General features: G+C 45.2%; 1 protein-coding gene across 8 annotated transcripts in view; it reads right to left on the minus strand.

Moving 5' to 3' along the window:
• chd9 (chromodomain helicase DNA binding protein 9) overlaps positions 1 to 24,436 on the minus strand; it is a 161,420-nt gene that overhangs the window by 102,301 nt on the left and 34,683 nt on the right. For 7 of the 8 annotated variants that reach the window (XM_065012043.1, XM_065012045.1, XM_065012044.1 and 4 more), the window contains one exon: positions 17,972 to 18,420. In XM_065012043.1, coding sequence (XP_064868115.1) covers positions 17,972 to 18,420 — 449 coding nt within the window. Of the gene's footprint in view, positions 1 to 17,971; positions 18,421 to 22,461; positions 23,274 to 24,436 lie in introns of those variants that run through there. The other variant, XM_065012046.1, reaches the window with a different exon arrangement.

Below are 24,436 nucleotides of genomic sequence, written 5' to 3' on the forward strand. Positions count from 1 at the left end.
AGAAGCTGATTAAAAGGCACGATCATTATACAAGTGCACCTTGTGCTGGTGACAATAAAAGGCCACTCTAAAATGTGCAGTTTTGTCACACAACACAATGCCATCTAGTAGGAATGTCCACGAGAGCTATTGTCAGAGAATTTAATGTTAATTTTTCTACCATAAGTCGCCATCAACATTGTTTTAGAGAAGTTGGCGGTACGCCCAACCAGCCTCACAACCGCAGACCACGTGTAACCCCACCACCCCAGGACCTCCACATCCAGCTTCTTCACCTGCAGGATCGTCTTGAGGCACATTGTTGTGCCATTCATCTGCTGCCATCACCTCAAAGATCACAACACTTATATTCTTGATCTGACTGAGTTCTAATCGCGCCTGCCTCTTTGCGAACGAGTGGAATCATGAACAGTGGTTTGTTTGTTATGTTTCCCTGCATCCTCCTGATTTTCCTCCCTGGTTTGCCTTTTGAACAGCATTATTCACCACTTTCTCAAACGGCTAACTCCGCCCTCCCTCGGCACAGGCCCGACGGCGTGAGACGTGAAACAAACTACCCCAGCTCAGAGTCGGCTCAAATGGGCAACGAGAGACACTGCTGACAGTGTGTTTGCGAGATGCAAAAACAGACTCTGGGAGAATGAGTGCCCGACTGATAAATAGTCGCTCAGTCAGTCAGGTGGCTAGATGCCAGCAGAGACTTCTATTGCAGTAACGTTGAAGGGCTCTGGCTAGTGTTACTTACCCAGCTAGAAGGATGAAGTGAGAAGCGAACATTAAAAGGAGCCTACCTAAATAGGCTACTAAGTTCTCATATTAACTTTGCTGTACAGAGAGTAGGCTACTTAGACAGACAGTGAGGTGGTACTCAGTGGTGAAGCTGAGGCAGCCTGAAATGCATGCAGGAGGAAGCAGATGAGACAAAGAGAGAAAGAGGAAGCAAACAGAGCGAGAGATTACTGTGGTGGTTCCCAAACTTGGGGTCGGGGCCCCACGTAGGGTACCCTAAAATCTATACTAATTAGGGGTGTAACGATTCATCGATACACATCGTCCTTGATTCAAATGTTTAAGATAGGACAGCATTGGTCGGTGTAGCCCAAACCGATCCACATATAATACGCATCGGTCAGAAAATCAATTCAAACATTACAAATCACTAATTCACTTACATTTTTTGGTCATATTACTTCCTTTCTACCTTCCGAAAACACCTAATATTTTGTGACAACTGATGCGTCGTCTCCTTCAGTGTGGAACTAAGCATGTAACTGTGTTGACAGTTATTGATCTACAAGTCATTTTGCATTCCAAACAACCCTAGGGAATGTCAGTAGCCTAGTCAAACGGCGCACTGCAAGTTAGGCGGCATGTTCCTGTTCTTGCACATCTGCACCTTCAGTATTCAAATGCTAAAATGGCTTGCGGGATATTAGGCTTTATTAGTTGAGTGACAGCCTATGTAATTTGCTATCTATGCTCTGTTGAAAATGGTGTTTTACTGGAATAAAAGTAAGCTACTGGAAACAACACTCATCTGGCTATATCGGCTTACAATTGATTTTATTTTGATTGTTCAGGTTCACCATCAGCAATAGTTTTGGTAGTTTTGCTTTAAAACAGTCAGTGTGTGTGTATATATATATATATATATATATATATATATATATATATATATATATATATATATATATATATATATTATATACAGAATAAAGTTGACAATTTCATAACGAGGAATCACTTTTGTGAGGCGCACTGCATGCCAAAGCGGGAGGAGATAAGAAGCAAACTAAAAACTTTCAAATGGTCAAAAACATTCAAATTTGAGATGGGGTGAAATCCAAAGTTGTGCTATATATTCATTAGCAATGTCACTGCTAATTTGTAAACAATGAATATTGATAGATTACTAGCTCAAACACTTAATCTGTATAAATTACAAGTTAATTAGTGGGTTATGGTGATTTCAGAACCAAAGGGTGGACAAAAAACACTCCTCTAATCTGATAGTGGGGTGGTAGATGCCTAGTCTCCATTATGGCTCAGATCAGGTCCCTGCATATACAGCCCTCAAACTCAACTCTGAATGTCGAAGCCAGTTCCACTGAATTTTTTTCATTGTTCCCTTCTAAACAGGGACTGATGTAGACCTGGGACACCAAGTGTGTGCAATTCATTATCAGGTAGAACAGAAAACCATCAGGCTCCGGACTTCGTAGGGTAAGAGTTGAGTACCCCTGGTATACACCATAGACATACATCATTCACACACACACACTTTCATATGTTCTCATGTTCTGAGCAAGGAACTGAAAAGTTAGCTTTCTTACTTACATAGCACATATTGCACTTTTACTTTCTTCTCCAACACTTTGTTTTTGCATTATTTAAACCAAATTGAACATGTTTCATTATTTACTTGAGGCTAAATTGATTTTATTGATGTATTATATTACGTTTAAATAAGTGTTCATTCAGTATTGTTGTAATTGTCATTATAACAAATAAATAAAAAATATTTAAAAAACGACCGATTAATCGGTATCGGCTTTTTTAGTCCTCCAATAATCGGCATCGGTATTGAAAAATCATAATCGGTCGACCTCTAGTAAAGAGTTGATGATTTTATGTCATTGGTCATTAGAACTGACTGAACAGTCACTGATGCTACGTGTCAGTGTGAATCAGTTCTCATATTCCCCCTTTCAGGGTATAACATTACAACTGTATAGCTAAAAGGCTACGTGTCAGTGTGAATCAGTTCTCATATTCCCCCTTTCAGGGTATAACATTACAACTGTATAGCTAAAAGGCTACGTGTCAGTGTGAATCAGTTCTCATATTCCCCCTTTCAGGGTATAACATTACAACTGTATAGCTAAAAGGCTACGTGTCAGTGTGAATCAGTTCTCATATTCCCCCTTTCAGGGTATAACATTACAACTGTATAGCTAAAAGGCTACGTGTCAGTGTGAATCAGTTCTCATATCCCCCCTTTCAGGGTATAACATTACAACTGTATAGCTAAAAGGCTACGTGTCAGTGTGAATCAGTTCTCATATCCCCCTTTCAGGGTATAACATTACAACTGTATAGCTAAAAGGCTACGTGTCAGTGTGAATCAGTTCTCATATCCCCCTTTCAGGGTATAACATTACAACTGTATAGCTAAAAGGCTACGTGTCAGTGTGAATCAGTTCTCATATCCCCTTTCAGGGTATAACATTACAACTGTATAGCTAAAAGGCTACGTGTCAGTGTGAATCTGTTCTCATATCCCCTTTCAGGGTATAACATTACAACTGTATAGCTAAAAGGCTACGTGTCAGTGTGAATCAGTTCTCATATCCCCCTTTCAGGGTATAACATTACAACTGTATAGCTAAAAGGCTACGTGTCAGTGTGAATCAGTTCTCATATCCCCCTTTCAGGGTATAACATTACAACTGTATAGCTAAAAGGCTACGTGTCAGTGTGAATCAGTTCTCATATCCCCCTTTCAGGGTATAACATTACAACTGTATAGCTAAAAGGCTACGTGTCAGTGTGAATCAGTTCTCATATTCCCCCTTTCAGGGTATAACATTACAACTGTATAGCTAAAAGGCTACGTGTCAGTGTGAATCAGTTCTCATATTCCCCCTTTCAGGGTATAACATTACAACTGTATAGCTAAAAGGCTACGTGTCAGTGTGAATCAGTTCTCATATTCCCCCTTTCAGGGTATAACATTACAACTGTATAGCTAAAAGGCTACGTGTCAGTGTGAATCAGTTCTCATATCCCCCTTTCAGGGTATAACATTACAACTGTATAGCTAAAAGGCTACGTGTCAGTGTGAATCAGTTCTCATATCCCCCTTTCAGGGTATAACATTACAACTGTATAGCTAAAAGGCTACGTGTCAGTGTGAATCAGTTCTCATATCCCCCTTTCAGGGTATAACATTACAACTGTATAGCTAAAAGGCTACGTGTCAGTGTGAATCAGTTCTCATATCCCCCTTTCAGGGTATAACATTACAACTGTATAGCTAAAAGGCTACGTGTCAGTGTGAATCTGTTCTCATATCCCCTTTCAGGGTATAACATTACAACTGTATAGCTAAAAGGCTACGTGTCAGTGTGAATCAGTTCTCATATCCCCCTTTCAGGGTATAACATTACAACTGTATAGCTAAAAGGCTACGTGTCAGTGTGAATCTGTTCTCATATCCCCCTTTCAGGGTATAACATTACAACTGTATAGCTAAAAGGCTACGTGTCAGTGTGAATCAGTATCCCCCTTTCAGGGTATAACATTACAACTGTATCCCGTGTCAGTGTGAATCAGGGTATAACATTACAACTGTATAGCTAAAAGGCTACGTGTCAGTGTGAATCAGTTCTCATATCCCCCTTTCAGGGTATAACATTACAACTGTATAGCTAAAAGGCTACGTGTCAGTGTGAATCAGTTCTCATATTCCCCCTTTCAGGGTATAACATTACAACTGTATAGCTAAAAGGCTACGTGTCAGTGTGAATCAGTTCTCATATTCCCCCTTTCAGGGTATAACATTACAACTGTATAGCTAAAAGGCTACGTGTCAGTGTGAATCAGTTCTCATATTCCCCCTTTCAGGGTATAACATTACAACTGTATAGCTAAAAGGCTACGTGTCAGTGTGAATCAGTTCTCATATTCCCCCTTTCAGGGTATAACATTACAACTGTATAGCTAAAAGGCTACGTGTCAGTGTGAATCAGTTCTCATATTCCCCCTTTCAGGGTATAACATTACAACTGTATAGCTAAAAGGCTACGTGTCAGTGTGAATCAGTTCTCATATTCCCCCTTTCAGGGTATAACATTACAACTGTGTCAGTGTGAATCATAGCTAAAAGGCTACGTGTCAGTGTGAATCAGTTCTCATATCCCCCCTTTCAGGGTATAACATTACAACTGTATAGCTAAAAGGCTACGTGTCAGTGTGAATCAGTTCTCATATCCCCCTTTCAGGGTATAACATTACAACTGTATAGCTAAAAGGCTACGTGTCAGTGTGAATCAGTTCTCATATCCCCCTTTCAGGGTATAACATTACAACTGTATAGCTAAAAGGCTACGTGTCAGTGTGAATCAGTTCTCATATCCCCCTTTCAGGGTATAACATTACAACTGTATAGCTAAAAGGCTACGTGTCAGTGTGAATCAGTTCTCATATCCCCCTTTCAGGGTATAACATTACAACTGTATAGCTAAAAGGCTACGTGTCAGTGTGAATCAGTTCTCATATCCCCCTTTCAGGGTATAACATTACAACTGTATAGCTAAAAGGCTACGTGTCAGTGTGAATCAGTTCTCATATCCCCTTTCAGGGTATAACATTACAACTGTATAGCTAAAAGGCTACGTGTCAGTGTGAATCAGTTCTCATATCCCCCTTTCAGGGTATAACATTACAACTGTATAGCTAAAAGGCTACGTGTCAGTGTGAATCAGTTCTCATATTCCCCCTTTCAGGGTATAACATTACAACTGTATAGCTAAAAGGCTACGTGTCAGTGTGAATCAGTTCTCATATTCCCCTTTCAGGGTATAACATTACAACTGTATAGCTAAAAGGCTACGTGTCAGTGTGAATCAGTTCTCATATTCCCCCTTTCAGGGTATAACATTACAACTGTATAGCTAAAAGGCTACAACTGTCAGTGTGAATCAGTTCTCATATTCCCCCTTTCAGGGTATAACATTACAACTGTATAGCTAAAAGGCTACGTGTCAGTGTGAATCAGTTCTCATATTCCCCTTTCAGGGTATAACATTACAACTGTATAGCTAAAAGGCTACAGTGTGAATCAGTTCTCATATTCCCCTTTCAGGGTATAACATTACAACTGTATAGCTAAAAGGCTACGTGTCAGTGTGAATCAGTTCTCATATTCCCCTTTCAGGGTATAACATTACAACTGTATAGCTAAAAGGCTACGTGTCAGTGTGAATCAGTTCTCATATTCCCCCTTTCAGGGTATAACATTACAACTGTATAGCTAAAAGGCTACGTGTCAGTGTGAATCAGTTCTCATATTCCCCCTTTCAGGGTATAACATTACAACTGTATAGCTAAAAGGCTACGTGTCAGTGTGAATCAGTTCTCATATCCCCCTTTCAGGGTATAACATTACAACTGTATAGCTAAAAGGCTACGTGTCAGTGTGAATCAGTTCTCATATCCCCCTTTCAGGGTATAACATTACAACTGTATAGCTAAAAGGCTACGTGTCAGTGTGAATCAGTTCTCATATCCCCCTTTCAGGGTATAACATTACAACTGTATAGCTAAAAGGCTACGTGTCAGTGTGAATCAGTTCTCATATCCCCTTTCAGGGTATAACATTACAACTGTATAGCTAAAAGGCTACGTGTCAGTGTGAATCAGTTCTCATATCCCCCTTTCAGGGTATAACATTACAACTGTATAGCTAAAAGGCTACGTGTCAGTGTGAATCAGTTCTCATATTCCCCTTTCAGGGTATAACATTACAACTGTATAGCTAAAGGCTACGTGTCAGTGTGAATCAGTTCTCATATTCCCCCTTTCAGGGTATAACATTACAACTGTATAGCTAAAAGGCTACGTGTCAGTGTGAATCAGTTCTCATATTCCCCCTTTCAGGGTATAACATTACAACTGTATAGCTAAAAGGCTACGTGTCAGTGTGAATCAGTTCTCATATTCCCCCTTTCAGGGTATAACATTACAACTGTATAGCTAAAAGGCTACGTGTCAGTGTGAATCAGTTCTCATATTCCCCCTTTCAGGGTATAACATTACAACTGTATAGCTAAAAGGCTACGTGTCAGTGTGAATCAGTTCTCATATCCCCCTTTCAGGGTATAACATTACAACTGTATAGCTAAAAGGCTACGTGTCAGTGTGAATCAGTTCTCATATCCCCCTTTCAGGGTATAACATTACAACTGTATAGCTAAAAGGCTACGTGTCAGTGTGAATCAGTTCTCATATCCCCCTTTCAGGGTATAACATTACAACTGTATAGCTAAAAGGCTACGTGTCAGTGTGAATCAGTTCTCATATCCCCCTTTCAGGGTATAACATTACAACTGTATAGCTAAAAGGCTACGTGTCAGTGTGAATCAGTTCTCATATCCCCCTTTCAGGGTATAACATTACAACTGTATAGCTAAAAGGCTACGTGTCAGTGTGAATCAGTTCTCATATCCCCCTTTCAGGGTATAACATTACAACTGTATAGCTAAAAGGCTACGTGTCAGTGTGAATCAGTTCTCATATCCCCCTTTCAGGGTATAACATTACAACTGTATAGCTAAAAGGCTACGTGTCAGTGTGAATCAGTTGTCATATCCCCCTTTCAGGGTATAACATTACAACTGTATAGCTAAAAGGCTACGTGTTTGTAGATGGACTGAGATGAATGAACCTCCGGCAGAGGATGGAGTGTGTAGAATGTGTGTTGTGTGTGTGTGCGTGTAACACAGTGGAACCTATCCTGAGGGGATTACAGTGACAATGGTGCTGCTGGCCCTGTGCTGCCTGGGCTCCGTGAGAAAATCCCCCTCCTTATGAATGGCCGTGTAATCTTCCCCCTCTCCAACACTCACACACACACACACACACACACAGCTTGGTGATGGAAAATATCAGCAGAGTGCAGGAACCTGCACAAGGGATTTATGCTTTGTTCTGCATGCAGTCGACATATGAGCTCTCACACACACTAACATATTGACAAAACACGCACACACATACACACGCACGCATACACACAAGTCAAAGCATTCACACACACACACAACATTCGCATGCCCACACACACACGCACGCACACACACACACAAAGGATTATAAAAAACACTTAATTAAGAAAACAGCTTTGGGATTTTCTAATCAGAGTGTGAGTGAAGAGGATTAGATAGGAAGACTATGCTGCGTGGCAGGCAGGCATGGAGATATGAACCCAACCCGCTCTATACTGACTCTTCTGTAGTCTATAGGCCTACCCTAAACCCCCATTTTATATTGTGTAATTGATCTCGCTTGCACCATTTTGTTAGATGTTTCACAGTAGACAACAGTCTAGTATCAGCACATTCAGATCACGCCTGCTGCCCTGCACACACACACACACACACACACACATACGGAGGAAGCTTTCTGCTCACAGCCCCCAGCATGTTAGGAAGAAACCAAAACTGGGGAGGAATATTTAGGAAAATGTACTAGGGAGAGAGGGAGGGAGGAGGAGAGGAGAATAGGAATAAAGAGCAAGGTGCTTTACAATAATGGTTTCATCTCCTGATGAGCTTGTTTTTCACCAGGTAGGTAGCTATAAAAACACCATGCAATTTCAAAAACGAGTGTGTGATCAGCCAAACCTGACTTCTAGCTGTAACCCCCTCAGGACATTTGATTTGAGGCTTTCCCCTCCATCCCCTCCCTATCCCTCCATCCCCTCCCTACCCTCCATCCCCACCCTATCCCTCCATCCCCTACCTATCCCTCCATCCCCTCCATCCCCTCCCTATCCCTCCATCCCCTCCATATCCCTCCATCCCCTCCCTATCCCTCCATCCCCTCCCTACCCTCCATCCCCTCCCTATGCCCTCCATCCCCTCCCTACCCTCCATCCCCTCCCTATGCCTCCACCCCCTCCCTATCCCTCCCTACCCTCCATCCCCTCCCTATCCCTCCATCCCCTCCCTACCTACCCTCCATCCCCTCTCTATCCCTCCATCCCCTCCATTCCCCCTAGCCTACTTCCTATCCCTACATCCCCTCCCTATCACTCCATCACCTTACTACCCTCCATCCCCTCCTCCCTACCATCCATCCCTCCCTACCTACCCTCCATCCCTTCCCTACCTACCCTCCATCCCCTCCCCCTACCTACCTACCCTCCATCCCCTCCCTACCTACCCTCCATCCCCTCCCTACATACCTACCCTCCATCCCTTCCATCCCCTCCCTACCTACCCTCCATCCCCTCCCTGCAACTCCTCCCTGCCCCCACCCCCATTTTACTGACCCTTGTGTAACACTGCACATGGAGACTGACATGTCCTCTAGTCCCATACCCCTCCCTCACCTTGTCCTCTGGTCCCAAACCCCTCCCTCACCTTGTCCTCTGGTCCCAAACCCCTCCCTCACCTTGTCCTCTGGTCCCATACCCCTCCCTCACCTTGTCCTCTGGTCCCAAACCCCTCCCTCACCTTGTCCTCTGGTCCCAAACCCCTCCCTCACCTTGTCTTCTGGTCCCAAACCCCTCCCTCACCTTGTCCTCTGGTCCCATACCCCTCCCTCACCTTGTCCTCTGGTCCCAAACCCCTCCCTCACCTTGTCCTCTGGTCCCAAACCTCTCCCTCACCTTGTCCTCTGGTCCCATACCCCTCCCTCACCTTGTCCTCTGGTCCCATACCCCTCCCTCACCTTGTCCTCTGGTCCCATACCCCTCCCTCACCTTGTCCTCTGGTCCCAAACCCCTCCCTCACCTTGTCCTCTGGTCCCAAACCCCTCCCTCACCTTGTCCTCTGGTCCCAAACCCCTCCCTCACCTTGTCCTCTGGTCCCAAACCCCTCCCTCACCTTGTCCTCTGGTCCCAAACCCCTCCCTCACCTTGTCCTCTGGTCCCAAACCCCTCCCTCACCTTGTCCTCTGGTCCCATACCCCTCCCTCACCTTGTCCTCTGGTCCCATACCCCTCCCTCACCTTGTCCTCTGGTCCCATACCCCTCCCTCACATTGTCTTCTGGTCCCAAACCCCTCCCTCACCTTGTCCTCTGGTCCCATACCCCTCCCTCACCTTGTCCTCTGGTCCCATACCCCTCCCTCACCTTGTCCTCTGGTCCCATACCCCTCCCTCACCTTGTCCTCTGGTCCCATACCCCTCCCTCACCTTGTCCTCTGGTCCCAAACCCCTCCCTCACCTTGTCCTCTGGTCCCAAACCCCTCCCTCACCTTGTCCTCTGGTCCCAAACCCCTCCCTCACCGTGTCCTCTGGTCCCAAACCCCTCCCTCACCTTGTCCTCTGGTCCCATACCCCTCCCTCACCTTGTCCTCTGGTCCCAAACCCCTCCCTCACCTTGTCCTCTGGTCCCATACCCCTCCCTCACCTTGTCCTCTGGTCCCATACCCCTCCCTCACCTTGTCCTCTGGTCCCAAACCCATGTCTAAAGGCATCCGCATGCTTCCCATCCGAAACAGTTCGCAACAGTTTGTGCATATATTACGACAACATTTTGTGATGTTTATGTTTGTTTTGGTCTTTCGGCAAGGGTTTTTCGGCTGTTTGTGCACATGACATTTTTTCTTGAGGCAAGCTGAAGTCGGTGGCTGAAATCTATGCCCCTTCGTCAATGATTGGTCAACAGTAGACTCTTCAATTAAGAGACAACTTGTTTACATACCAAAAGATTTACTGGAGAAATACTGCACCAAGCATCTTAGTTAGATGTCAAATTACTGGAGAAATACTGCACCAAACATCTTAGTTAGATGTAAAATTACTGGAGAAATACTGCACCAAAGATCTTAGTTAGATATAAAATTACTGGAGAAATACTGCACCAAACATTATAGTTAGATGTCAAACTACTGGAGAAATACTGCACCAAACATCATAGTTAGATGTCAAATTACTGGAGAAATACTGCACCAAACATCTTAGATGTAGAATGACTGGAGAAATACTGCACCAAACATCTTAGATGTAAAATTACTGGAGAAATACTGCACCAAACATCCTAGTTAGACTGCGTGACTAAGATCTATCTCCTCTGCAAAAACGTCTAAATTAATGACAGATGTCATGAGTTATCTTAGTTTAATACTATTTTCAGGAAGTGTATACTGGCTACGGCATCTCAAAATGGACAAACAGTACTATTGCGTTTTTTTCTTGTTTTTCAACCGAAGGTCTTTTAAGGGAGTATGTGAGCACACTCGTTCTGTTCAGCTAGCCAAGTTCAGCTAGAAGCCAGCCGAGCTGAAGCATGCTGACACCTTAACAATCATTGTGCTGGGGTGGTCTTACAGACACAGGCTACTCCCCCCTGCAGGCTCCTACAGCCAGCCTGATAATACTATTAGCTCAGTCCCAACCCCCCACTCAGACAAGCATGCTAGTCACATGGTAGAGAAACATGTAGGCACATATGCATGCACACAGACACACACACACGCTTATGTTGTGGACTCACACACACACGGTCCCACACAATCACGTACATACACCCTTATATTATACTGTATAACTACCATATAAACACACACATTCAAGAACACATCTAGAAACAATTACGAGCGCGCGCGCACGCACACACACACACACACACACACACACACACACACACACACACACACACTGTTGTGGAAGGTAAGTGCCTCTGCAGCGGTGTGGGTGCTGACAGGGAGAAGGCTGAGCGTTAATATTACATGAGAAGACCCTGGGAGGGCAGAACACACACACTGTGGTTCCTCTGTCTGCATGAAACCTCCCCAGAGCGCCATGTACTCCTGCTGTCTTCATTACCCTGCACGAGGATGATCCCTCACACTGTACTGCACCGCACCTCACACACACACACTGTGGTTCCTCTGTCTGCATGAAACCTCCCCAGAGCACCATGTACTCCTGCTGTCTTCATTACCCTGCACAAGGATGATCCCTCACACTGTACTGCACCGCACCTCACACACACACACTGTGGTTCCTCTGTCTGCATGAAACCTCCCCAGAGCGCCATGTACTCCTGCTGTCTTCATTACCCTGCACGAGGATGATCCCTCACACTGTACTGCACCGCACCTCACACACACACACTGTGGTTCTTCTGTCTGCATGAAACCTCCCCAGAGCACCATGTACTCCTGCTGTCTTCATTACCCTGCACAAGGATGATCCCTCACACTGTACTGCAACGCACCTCACACACACACACTGTGGTTCCTCTGTCTGCATGAAACCTCCCCAGAGCACCATGTACTCCTACTGTCTTCATTACCCTGCACGAGGATGATCCCTCACACTGTACTGCACCGCACCTCACACACACACACTGTGGTTCCTCTCTCTGCATGAAACCTCCCCAGAGCACCATGTACTCCTGCTGTCTTCATTACCCTGCACGAGGATGATCCCTCACACTGTACTGCAACGCACCTCACACACACACACTGTGGTTCCTCTGTCTGCATGAAACCTCCCCAGAGCACCCTGTACTCCTGCTGTCTTCATTACCCTGCACGAGGATGATCCCTCACACTGTACTGCAACGCACCTCACACACACACACACACACACTGCACTGGCACACACATGTACACTAGCCACATTGGCACACAGTGACAACAGAAAGCACAAACACAAACTCAACACATAACATATAGGCCTACAGGTACGTAGCAACGACGACAGAACAGAGGACACAAACATACAAGCACATGCTATGCTACTGTGCCAACCCACTCAAAGCAACGAAAACATCCTTTCATATAGACACACTGTAGAACATTTACATTTAAGTCATTTAGCAGACGCTCTTATCCAGAGCGACTTACAAATTGGTGCTTTCACCTTAGAACAACAGTCTTCAACACACACACACATATAAACAAAGGCAAAAGCCTTGCGAGAGGGGTCGGTGATAGTAAAACATCCTCTTCTCTCCTCTACATTGAGACAACATCCCTACAGTGACCATCCCTCCCTATAGCGGACAGAGTCCATGCCTGGTTTTCTAGTGTATGGCCTGGCACTGGGGTGTCAGCCCCTCTCTGCTCTCCCTGCTCTGGACAGATCTCCACAGACACTACTGTAAATCAGACACCTGGGGAGGAAGGCTTTGGGACTGTCTCATAGGATCACTAGCACAGTCCTACAAGTCAGAGAGGAGACTGAGGAACTCTGGGATGGATCAACCTGCACTGAAGGAAGTTCATTCTTTAGATGCAGGACAGGACTAAATGTGTTTTTCATTTAGCAACATTATGTACGGGCCAAAACACTTAACTATAATGAATTTAGGCCAAGGTATGTAAGAGATGACGCTGCATGTTAAAAGAAAGAGTAAGGAGCTTTGATATACCTTGATATTTCAAAATGGCTGGAATGTATGACGTAACAAGCTTCATGAAAGAAGCATTGAAACAATAGTGGAAAGACTAGGTTTAATTCTGTGTTTAGCCTAGTTTCACAAATCAGACCTTTGCTTTACAAGTTCTACATTGTGTAAAAATAGGTTAGGTTATATCATATAAAGTAAGGCTAGGGCATATTACTAACTTAGTGATGTTAGTAATAATCTCAGATGTGACAAATAAATAACACCTTTCAATATGAGAAAAGGGAAAAGTTCAAATAAATAACACCTTTCAATATGAGAATAGGGAAAAGTTCAAATAAATAACACCTTTCAATATGAGAATAGGGAAAAGTTCAAATAAATAGGCCTTAAGTCAGCTTCCAGTGATACAACAAATACTGTGGGTTTAAATGCTAATACTGTAGCTTCACTTCCTTGGTACATTTTGAAAATGTATGCTCAGTTTGTCGCGCGTGGCATTGGGGTACAGCTAGCAAGCAGCATTTTAGCCAAAGACTGTTATACTAGCTGTCTAGTCTGTGTTTTATATATGTGCAATAAGCGTAAAACACAATTATATATAGAACTGTCAACTCAACCTCATTCTGAGAATTAAGGTAGACCACTTGATTTCAACATCTGAATAAAAACAGTTGGAGACAGAAGGGTGTGTTCATAACAATTCACTAACACATGGACTTGAGAGATTGTTGATGAGACCTGTGTTAATTATCTATAGCCTAAAGCCTGCTACAACAAGTTAGTCATTATTAGTGAATGTGCATTAGTCATGGTTTTAGTTAAACTTTTAACAAAAAATAGCCTTTTCATAGACGGACTTGAAAGCCAGATCATTGATTATTGCAAAAAAAATAGCAGGTTAAACTATTTTGATAAAATAATTAAATTATTATTGGGTCTTATGCTTGTGGAAGGCTTACATTTAGCCTAAGTACAACTTCACAATCCCATTAGATTATTGCTGACTGTTTGAAATTAAGTGTCAAATTGTACAACAATGCTTATTCAGAGAAAACATGAGGGTAGGCAACAACACATCCGCCATGCTGACCCTCAACACGGGGCCCCTCAGGGGTGCATGCTTAGTTCCCTTCTGTACTCCCTGTTCACACGACTGTGTGGCCACACACGACTCCAACACCATCATTAAGTTTGCCGATGACACAACTGCTGGCCTGATCACCAATGACGATGAGACAGCCTATATTTAGGAGGTCAGAGACCTGCCAGTGTGGTGCCAGGACAATAACCTCTCCCTCAATGCGGGCAAGACAAAGGAGCTTATTGTGGACTACAGAAAACTGAAGGCCGAACACTCCCATTCACATAAACGGGGCTGTAGTGGAGTGGGTCAAAAGCTTGAAGTTCCTCTGTGTCAACATTTCTAAGGACCTATCATGGTCCAAACACACCAACACTGTCATGAAGAGGGCAAGACAACGCCTCTTCCCTCAGGACGCTGAAAAGAGTTGGCATGGGCCATCAGATCCTCAAAACGTTCTACAGCTGTACCATTGAGAGCATCTCGACAAGCTGCATCACCTCTTGCTATGGCATCTGCTTGGCATACGACCGCAAAGCACTACATAGGGTAGTGCTAACGGCCCAGTACATCACTAGGGTCGAACTCCCTGCCACCCAGGACCTCTATACCAGGTGGTGTCAGAGGAAGGCCCAAGAAATTGTCAAAGACCCAGCCACCCCAGTTCTGTTCCCTCTGCTACCGCACGGCAAACGGTAGTGGAGCGCTAAGTCTGGGACCAAAACATTCCTGAACAGCTTCTACCCCCAAGCCATTAGAGTGCTAAATAGTTACCCAGACTATCTACATTGACCCTCTTTGCACTAACTCTTTTTGACTCTGTATACACACACTGGACTCTACCCACACATTCACACTGACACTCCAACACATACACATGAACACACACACTTACTCACACAACACGTATACACAGGCACATTGTCGCCACACAAACACTTACACACTCATCACAGTCACTGCTGCTACTGTCTGTTATCTATCCTGTTGCATAGTCACTTTAACCCTACCTACATGTACATATTTACCTCAATTTCCTCATACACCTGCACAGACTCGGTACTGGTACCCCATGTATATAGCCAAGCTATAATTAGTCATTGTGTATTTATTAAATATTATATTAATTTTTTATCCTGCATTGTTAGGAAGAGCCCGTAAGTAAGCATTTCACTGTTAGTCTACACCTGTTGTTTAAAATGTGATTTCATTTTGATTTGATTTGTTGTTTATGTTGACCAATCAAAGCGGCATATAGGCTCAATGTTTAGCAAGTGGAGTGAGTTCACTAATGCAATGCAAGATGGAATACAAATGACATAATTAAAAGAGCAAAATGGGAAGTAGTAGGCTACAAGGAGCAACCAACAGATATGTAGGCTGTTGTTTGATCTGAATGGGGTTGGGGAGAAAGCACAGCATGTGGCCTCAATTAGCCCAGCTAGCTAGCTTCTCTAGGCTACTCCAGTCAAGACCGGCACTGTTATATGGGATGATGAATAACATTGTGGCTGCTACAAGTTAGCTAGTCTTGGCTGTAACCGAGTTGGCGCCTTGACGTCTCGTTCTTTCAGTCCGTCTACTCACTCCCATTTCACAAACACCGCCCCCTCTGCAGCTGCAGCTATAGAGCACCAGCCTCTCTCCCTCACGCAGCAGTACTCAGGTTAAAAACTTTAAAATATATATAATAATAATGAATATCTGACAAACATTCAATATACTATTCTAATAGTGAAATGATTTCAAACCTCCATCTATAGTGTTCAACATCAGGCCCATTGGGTTTCCTGAGTATGAACCATACAGACCCGGTTCAGCCCAACCCTCCTGACAGATGTCTATTCTCCCTCATTAACATCTGCAACACACTATCTCTCACAAACAGAGCAAAATCCATTATCTGTTACTGCCATTTCCACATGCAGCAACCGAGCTCATATAATCATTAATCATGAAGCAGGGAAGCAGGCAGGGAGACAATATAGTCGGCCATTATGTTGTTCTCAGCCCTGCTCGCTTAATGAGATTATGAAACTAGTGTCTCTCTCTATCCCTGGTTGGTTCAATTCACAGCTTCCATAACAGTCCTGGTGATGACCTGAGTGACAATATACACATTCCTCCTCCCTGCCTCCCAGCTTGTCTGCATGTCTCCCTGCCTCCCAGCTTGCCTGCATGTCTCCCTGCCTCCCAGCTTGTCTGCATGTCTCCCTGCCTCAAAGCTTGTCTGCATGTCTCCCTGCCTCCCAGCTTGCCTGCATGTCTTCCTGCCTCCCAGCTTGCCTGCATGTCTCCCTGCCTCCTAGCTTGTCTGCATGTCTCCCTGCCTCCCAGCTTGCCTACATGTCTCCCTGCCTCCCAGCTTGCCTGCATGTCTTCCTGCCTCCCAGCTTGCCTGCATGTCTCCCTGCCTCCCAGCTTGTCTGCATGTCTCCCTGCCTCCCAGCTTGTCTGCATGTCTCCCTGCCTCCCAGCTTGCCTGCATGTCTTTCTGCCTCCCAGCTTGCCTGCATGTCTCCCTGCCTCCCAGCTTGCCTGCATGTCTCCCAGCTTGCCTGCATGTCTTCCTGCCTCCCAGCTTGCCTGCATGTCTTTCTGCCTCCCAGCTTGCCTGCATGTCTCCCTGCCTCCCAGCTTGCCTGCATGTCTTTCTGACTCCCAGCTTGCCTGCATGTCTCCCTGCCTCCCAGCTTGCCTGCATGTCTCCCTGCCTCCCAGCTTGTCTGCATGTCTCCCTGCCTCCCAGCTTGCCTGCATGTCTCCCTGCCTCAAAGCTTGTCTGCATGTCTCCCTGCCTCCCAGCTTGCCTGCATGTCTCCCTGCCTCCCAGCTTGTCTGCATGTCTCCCTGCCTCCCAGCTTGCCTGCATGTCTCCCTGCCTCAAAGCTTGTCTGCACGTCTCCCTGCCTCCCAGCTTGCCTGCATGTCTTCCTGCCTCAAAGCTTGCATGTATGTCTTCCTGCCTCCCAGCTTGCCTGCATGTCTTTCTGCCTCCCAGCTTGCCTGCATGTCTCCCTGTCTCCCAGCTTGCCTGCATGTCTCCCTGCCTCCCAGCTTGCCTGCATGTCTCCCTGCCTCCCAGGTTGCCTGCATGTCTCCCTGCCTCAAAGCTTGTCTGCATGTCTCCCTGCCTCCCAGCTTGCCTGTATGTCTTTCTGCCTCCCAGCCAGTCAGCTTGCCAGTCTTCCTGACTCCCAGCCTGCCTGCCTTCTTCCTGTCTCCAAGCCTGGCTGCCTGTCTTTCTCCGCCTCAGATATTACATGAGCTCACACTGGGTGTGGCTTACAGTATAACAACACAGTTTCATTGTACAGGGGGAAGGGAACTGCATACAGTATATACTAAATCCCTATAATCACTAGTATCTGTCATAACCTGGCTGTCCGATTTTCAACAAGCTAGCCGAAATGCTAACAGGAGCAGTTGTTGCTCCTTCTTGTCTGTATGTGTCGTGAATTTTAAAATGAACTTTGAGCTGCCATCTTGGCAGCTACTATTTTATGAGCAGCTATGTCTGTCAAGCTGGCAGCTGCTAGCAGATAGTCAACGAGCTATTCTATTGTGCTCCAGAAATGAATGGGCAGTAAGGAAGCCAAGCCGTAAAGGAGAATTGACAGTGTGACACAACTTGCTTTAGACAGGATGCAGAGCAAAAACAAAATGGTAGATTTAATGTGGAAGGCCACTGAAATTACTTTTCAAAAGAAATACAACACCGTGGCCCTATATCATGCCATACAGGTAGTGGTGTTATAAGGGCATAGTGAGGCATATGAGAACAAGGTCAGTGAGACACCTACCCGATCTTGGCCTTCTGTTTGGGCTTGGACGAGGGCACAATGCGGGCCTTCTTGGAGGCCTTGGTCCTGGTCTTGTTGCCACGGTCCCTCTCCCTATCTCTGTCTCTGTCCCTCTCCCTCTCTCTCCTGTGGGCCGAGGAGCTCCCAGAGGGGAAGCTCTCTGGACTCATAACCCTGGGGATGTTCTTCTCTCCTCTCTCCCGGGCCTTAGCAATGGCCTCATGGATGATCCTGTTAGCCTTCTGCTGCTTGTCCTCCCCAGCCTCCTCCATCAGTTGCTGCTGCTGCTGCTCCCTCTGCTCCTTCACCAGCCTCCGCTGGGCCCGCTTCTCCAACGACGAGCTGTAGGAGGACGAAGACGAGGAGGATGAGCTGCTCTTCATCGGGGGGCTGAGGACCCGCGCTGCTGTGTGGCTGTTGGGACCATTAGCATTCTTGTTCTTGGGAGGCTGAAGAGGAGAGAGAGGAGGGGGGATATTAATCAGACTGAGGGAACATATATACCAACAGGATGATGTCATTATAACATACATACATCTGCATTAATAGCAAGACTGGAAAGAGCTGTGTATTACAAAGGACTCTCGCCCTGATCTTAATGTCATTTCCTGCAAAGTGGATGATCTTGTGGTCGTTAACACACACACACACTAATCACCCCCACTAAGCTCATGTTCTCATGTTGCCAAACCAAACCTACATTCCTGAATCTCAAGACTGAATAGTTAGATCATTTAGCTCCTAGTTCTCACATTCCCCTTCAGTTAACCCTCCACAGCCTCTCTCACACATTATCTTCCCCTTCAGTTAACCCCCCACAGCCTCTCTAACACATCATCTTCCCCTTCAGTTAACCCTCCACAGCCTCTCTCACACATCATCTTCCCCTTCAGTTAACCCTCCACAGCCTCTCTCACACATTATCTTCCCCTTCAGTTAACCCCCACAGCCTCTCTAACACATCATCTTCCCCTTCAGTTAACCCTCCACAGCCTCTCTCACACATCATCTTCCCCTTCAGTTAACCCTCCACAGCCTCTCTCACACATTATCTTCCCCTTCAGTTAACCCCCCACAGCCTCTCTAACACATCATCTTCCCCTTCAGTTAACCCTTCACAGCCTCTCTCACACACCATCTTCCCCTTCAGTTAACCCTCCATAGCCTCTCTCACACATCATCTTCCCCCTGAGTTAACCCTCCACAGCCTCTCTCACACATCATCTTCCCCCTCAGTTAACCCTCAACAGCCTCTTCTCACACATCATCTTCCCCCTGAGTTAACCCTCCACAGCCTCTCTCACACATCATCTTCCCCCTCAGTTAACCCTCCACAGCCTCTCTCACACATCATCTTCCCCCTCAGGAACAGAAGTGTGAAATGTACCATATCAGCTTTTCTGCCTGGAATGAGAGTCAAGTCACCCAGTCAGGCTCAATAAGGAAATGTTGTAAACACAAAGGAATGGGATTACAAAAGTGAATCAGTGAAGCGCTGAAAAACCCCATGTGCATAACAATCAAGCTGTATACTTACACTGCTGCTTAGTGACGTGGGGAGAGAGACATTGACAGAGAAAGACTAGAAATGATGAAGCAACATGCTATGAGCTATGTGTAGTTTGTAGTCGTAGCCTATAGCAGTAGCTGACAGAGGAGAGACATACTCAGAAATCAGCCTTCTCAGGAAGCTTAATAACTCATAATTTCCAAGAAATGGCAGATGAGGAAAAGTACGCATTTTCATTGCACTCTCAGGCCGTATGATATCAATGTGATTGTCGAAAGGGAAGTTACACTGATCGATCTAGAAAACAGAACACTGAAAACAACAGCCAGCTGGTCTAGAAAACACACACAGCAGAAGTCACAACAACACTGTTAGCTAGTTGGGTGTACCTCTCTTATTAGACCCTCTAAGCCTTGATAATGATATAGCCTTGACATAGGTTTGATAATGACATAGCCTTGACATAGGCTTGATAATGATATAGCCTTGACATAGGCTTGATAATGATATAGCCTTGACATAGGCTTGATAATGATATAGCCTTGACATAGGCTTGATAATGATATAGCCGTGACATAGGTTTGATAATGATATAGCCTTGACATAGGCTTGATAATGATATAGCCTTGACATAGGCTTGATATTGATATAGTCGTGACATAGGTTTGATAATGATATAGCCTTGACATAGGCTTGATAATGATATAGTCTTGACATAGGCTTGATAATGATATAGCCTTGACATAGGATTGATAATGATATAGTCTTGACATAGGATTGATAATGATATAGCCTTGACATAGGATTGATAATGATATAGTCTTGACATAGGCTTGATAATGATATAGCCTTGACATAGGATTGATAATGATATAGCCTTGACATAGGTTTGATAATGATATAGTCTTGACATAGGCTTGATAATGATATAGCCTTGACATAGGATTGATAATGATATAGCCTTGACATAGGTTTGATAATGATATAGTCTTGACATAGGCTTGATAATGATATAGCCTTGACATAGGATTGATAATGATATAGTCTTGACATAGGCTTGATAATGATATAGCCTTGACATAGGATTGATAATGATATAGCCTTGACATAGGTTTGATAATGATATAGTCTTGACATAGGCTTGATAATGATATAGCCTTGACATAGGATTGATAATGATATAGTCTTGACATAGGCTTGATAATGATATAGCCTTGACATAGGATTGATAATGATATAGCCTTGACATAGGTTTGATAATGATATAGTCTTGACATAGGCTTGATAATGATATAGCCTTGACATAGGCTTGATAATGATATAGTCTTGACATAGGCTTGATAATGATATAGTCTTGACATAGGCTTGATAATGATATAGTCTTGACATAGGCTTGATAATGATATAGTCTTGACATAGGATTGATAATGATATAGTCTTGACATAGGATTGATAATGATATAGTCTTGACATAGGCTTGATAATGACATAGCCTTGACATAGGCTTGATAATGACATAGTCTTGACATAGGATTGATAATGATATAGTCTTGACATAGGATTGATAATGATATAGCCTTGACATAGGATTGATAATGACATAGCCTTGACATAGGTTTGATAATGATATAGCCTTGACATAGGTTTGATAGCCTTTTAAATACAAACAACCAGTCCCCAGAATATCCCATTCTGCTGCTGTGTCTCTACCCCACTACCTCACAGACATACTGAAAGTGTTGCTCTCTGAACTTTCTGCTAGCCACACATTTTTCCCCCTAGTCACATAGATTGCAGCAGCACAAACTTTCATTAAGACAGGAAGAAAGAAACAAGAGACAGGCAGGACCGGCACATGGGCTGAGGTTTATTCCCTTCGGGTGGGCCCAGAGCCTATAAATGGATGAGCTAATCTCAACGTGTTGCAGTCAGAGTGGATGGCTACATGACCCGAGACCGAGCCACAGCACGGCACAGCCAGTTGCTTTTCTGACTGCTAAATAAAGAGAATTATCTTGAACTGCCACAAACAAAGCAGGGGGAGGGGAGAAATAAATGACAGTTCATTTGGAAGATAAACATATAATTCTGTAGCTACAGCTCTTGTTTAACGTGTGCTGTGATGCCCAGGCTATTAGTGGAAATCATTGCCCAGAACTGAAATATTCTCATTATTCAAGTTCAAGGTAAAAAAAAAAAGAGGGTGAGGAAAGAGAAAGTCAAGGTAAAGAACAAGGGAAAAGAGGGAAGGAGCAAAGGGGAGCAAGGGCAGAGGGCGGGAATGAGAGTTTGTATAAAAAGTGAGTGAGAAAGGGAGAGAGAAGAAAAATGCACCAAAACCAAGTGCTCTGCAGCTGTGTAATACGACTATAAATAACTGAAATTACAGGCTGCCAGCACTGCAGTGATTTCAATCTCTCTCTCTGCCACCACACGCTTCCATGAAAACACTTTGCACTATTACAGTAAGGAAAGACTACAGAGAGATAGAGATAGCCAGGACATTTGGGCCAGTAAGTCCGCTCACTCACTCACTCACTAACCCCTTACTTCCTTCAGTCCTTCATGCAGGACGCTGTGTGACTGATGTACTCATCTTATGTGACACACACACACACACACACACACACACACACACACACACACACACATCGCCTTTTGCATCGAACCAGAGATGGGGAGGAATCTATGGAGATGAGAGAAAACGAAGGATAAAGTGAAAGGAGGGGTGTAGTGAAGAGAGAGCATAGCTAGCACAGCTAAGCAAATTAATATGGGAAAGAGCAGCAACAAGGAGTTCAAGATGGCGACAGTGGAGCTGCATCAGGCAGGCAGCATGAGCCAGTAGCAGAGGAGGTTGTTCAGTTCCTGTCGTCCGGCCCCTCCTCTCTCTCTGTGCAGCTCACTTACCCTTCCTCTCCTCTCTCTCTGTGCAGCTCACTTACCCTTCCTCTCCTCTCTCTCTGTGCAGCTCACTTACCCTTCCTCTTGGCCTCTTCACTGTAGACATGTTTTTTTCAATTTTTTTGTTCTTCCTCCCCCTCTCTCTCCAACCACCTAACAAAAGCCTTGCCCTTTTGCCGGGTTTTTTCTCTCTCTTTCTCCCTCGCTCACTCTCTCTTTCGTTCGATGGTCTGTCTTGCTTGAGCTGCGTGTCCACCCCCTCCCCCCTCCACAGGCAGCGTACAAGCGGGCGGTGGAGCCTCCTCTCCTTCACCTCCTCTCCACTCCACTCCTCTCCTCCCCTAGCGGGCAGGGCTCAGGCTCAGTAGGAGTGCATGGGGCTGGGCTGTTAGATCACTGGGAGAGCTGGGAGCAGGGCTGGTTGCGCCAGAAGAGGTGCGAGGCAGTGGCAGTCCAGGAAGCTCGTGTCATTCTGCTGCTACTGCGTGCGGTTTGTGGTGTGAGTGTCTCTCGCTCTACCCTCCTCTCTTCCCTCCCTTCTCATTGATTCCCCTCCGCCAGCAATCGCGTGCTCTCTCCGTCCGCTCGCTCTACTCGTTCCGTTTTCTTGCTCCCTTCGTTCGTGCCTCTTTCTCTTACATCCCAGGGTAAGGTAGGCTACTCCTTTGTACACAAAAAGGGTTTTGAGCTAGCTAGCGGGCTTGGTTGTTTTCCTTTTTCCACTAGTTTTCCTCTCCTCTTCCCTCTCTGCCCTCCCTCTCCCGTGTTGGGGTGTGTATGGCGAGGAGCTGGAGTCTCCAGCAGCAGAGCGGTGGAAAATGAAAGCAGCACAAAGCAGCAAAATGCATCAGCATGAATATTAGAGATGTCGTTAAAATCCAGACTCGTTCTCTCTCTCTCACTCACTCTCTCTCTCTTTGTGAGGAAGTAGGCCAGCAGATGGTGCTAGCAGTTATTACATTAACTTTCACAACTTAACCCCAAAAGCACTGAATTTCTACACAAGCAGAGAGATTAACATAAATGGAATGCAGTCTCGCATGTTGCACATTGCTCTATACATAAAAAACAGTATACACAAGAAACTGAATGACATCATTTTATGTTGTACAGAATCATAACATGAAAATCCACTATGAGATAAAACTAAACAATACAATATTAAAAGTCCAAACAGCAAACAACCAACGTGTGCAAAACCCTGAAACCATGAGGCTAAAAAGCCACAGCACCGTCCCTAGTACAGCACACTAACACTCCCAGAGACGGTCAGTAAAGCAGTGATCTCAGACACACTCTGGTGGGGAAAGAGAGACGCAGATAGATGCTGGCCACCCAGCCACACAGGAAGAGAATCGCTCTCGAAAGAGGTGACAGGATAGCCCCCCACAAACACAAATGTTTGCGAGATGTGAAAGGATAGGCCATGACGAGCCTTCTCTCCCTTCCATGACTGACAGTCACTGGAGGGGCAATGGAAGAGAGGGAGGTGGCTCCCTGGAACATGACGCAAGGGTCATGTGCTCCAGCAGGCACATGGTGCTGGGAGGGGAACACACGGACATGCCTGGCTGGCCTGGAGCCTGCCTGGCACAGGGTTAGGTCCCAGAGTGGAGACACACACATCACCAGACAGACATGCACGCGCTCACACACACTCACAAACTTAAGGAGACATACATCTTGCTCTAAAGCACATGACTGTGTTTTCACAGTGAGCTCTCGTTTGAAACCTTGTGCACAACATATAAGCCCCTTCTCAGGTTACACAAAGGGCTACATAGCCTGGGGGTTGACTGTTAGCTCCCTGGTAGTCAGAAGTAACTGGGAACAGGTTGGTAAGCAACAGGCTATGGCTAGCCTCAATGGCTATATGGCTAGGGGGAGGCCAAGTACCTGGAGATGGATAGTTAGCTCCCTGCTAGTCAGAAATAACAGTAACCGGTCTGAAGCTACAGACTAGTAAACTACAGGCTAAAGGCTACATTGCTATGTGGCTAAGGGAAGGACATTAGCAGCAGAGCATCAGCTCTCTCCCTGGCTGAAATGTA

Source organism: Oncorhynchus nerka, linkage group LG27 (assembly GCF_034236695.1).
Source record: "Oncorhynchus nerka isolate Pitt River linkage group LG27, Oner_Uvic_2.0, whole genome shotgun sequence".
Lineage (NCBI taxonomy): Eukaryota > Metazoa > Chordata > Actinopteri > Salmoniformes > Salmonidae > Oncorhynchus > Oncorhynchus nerka.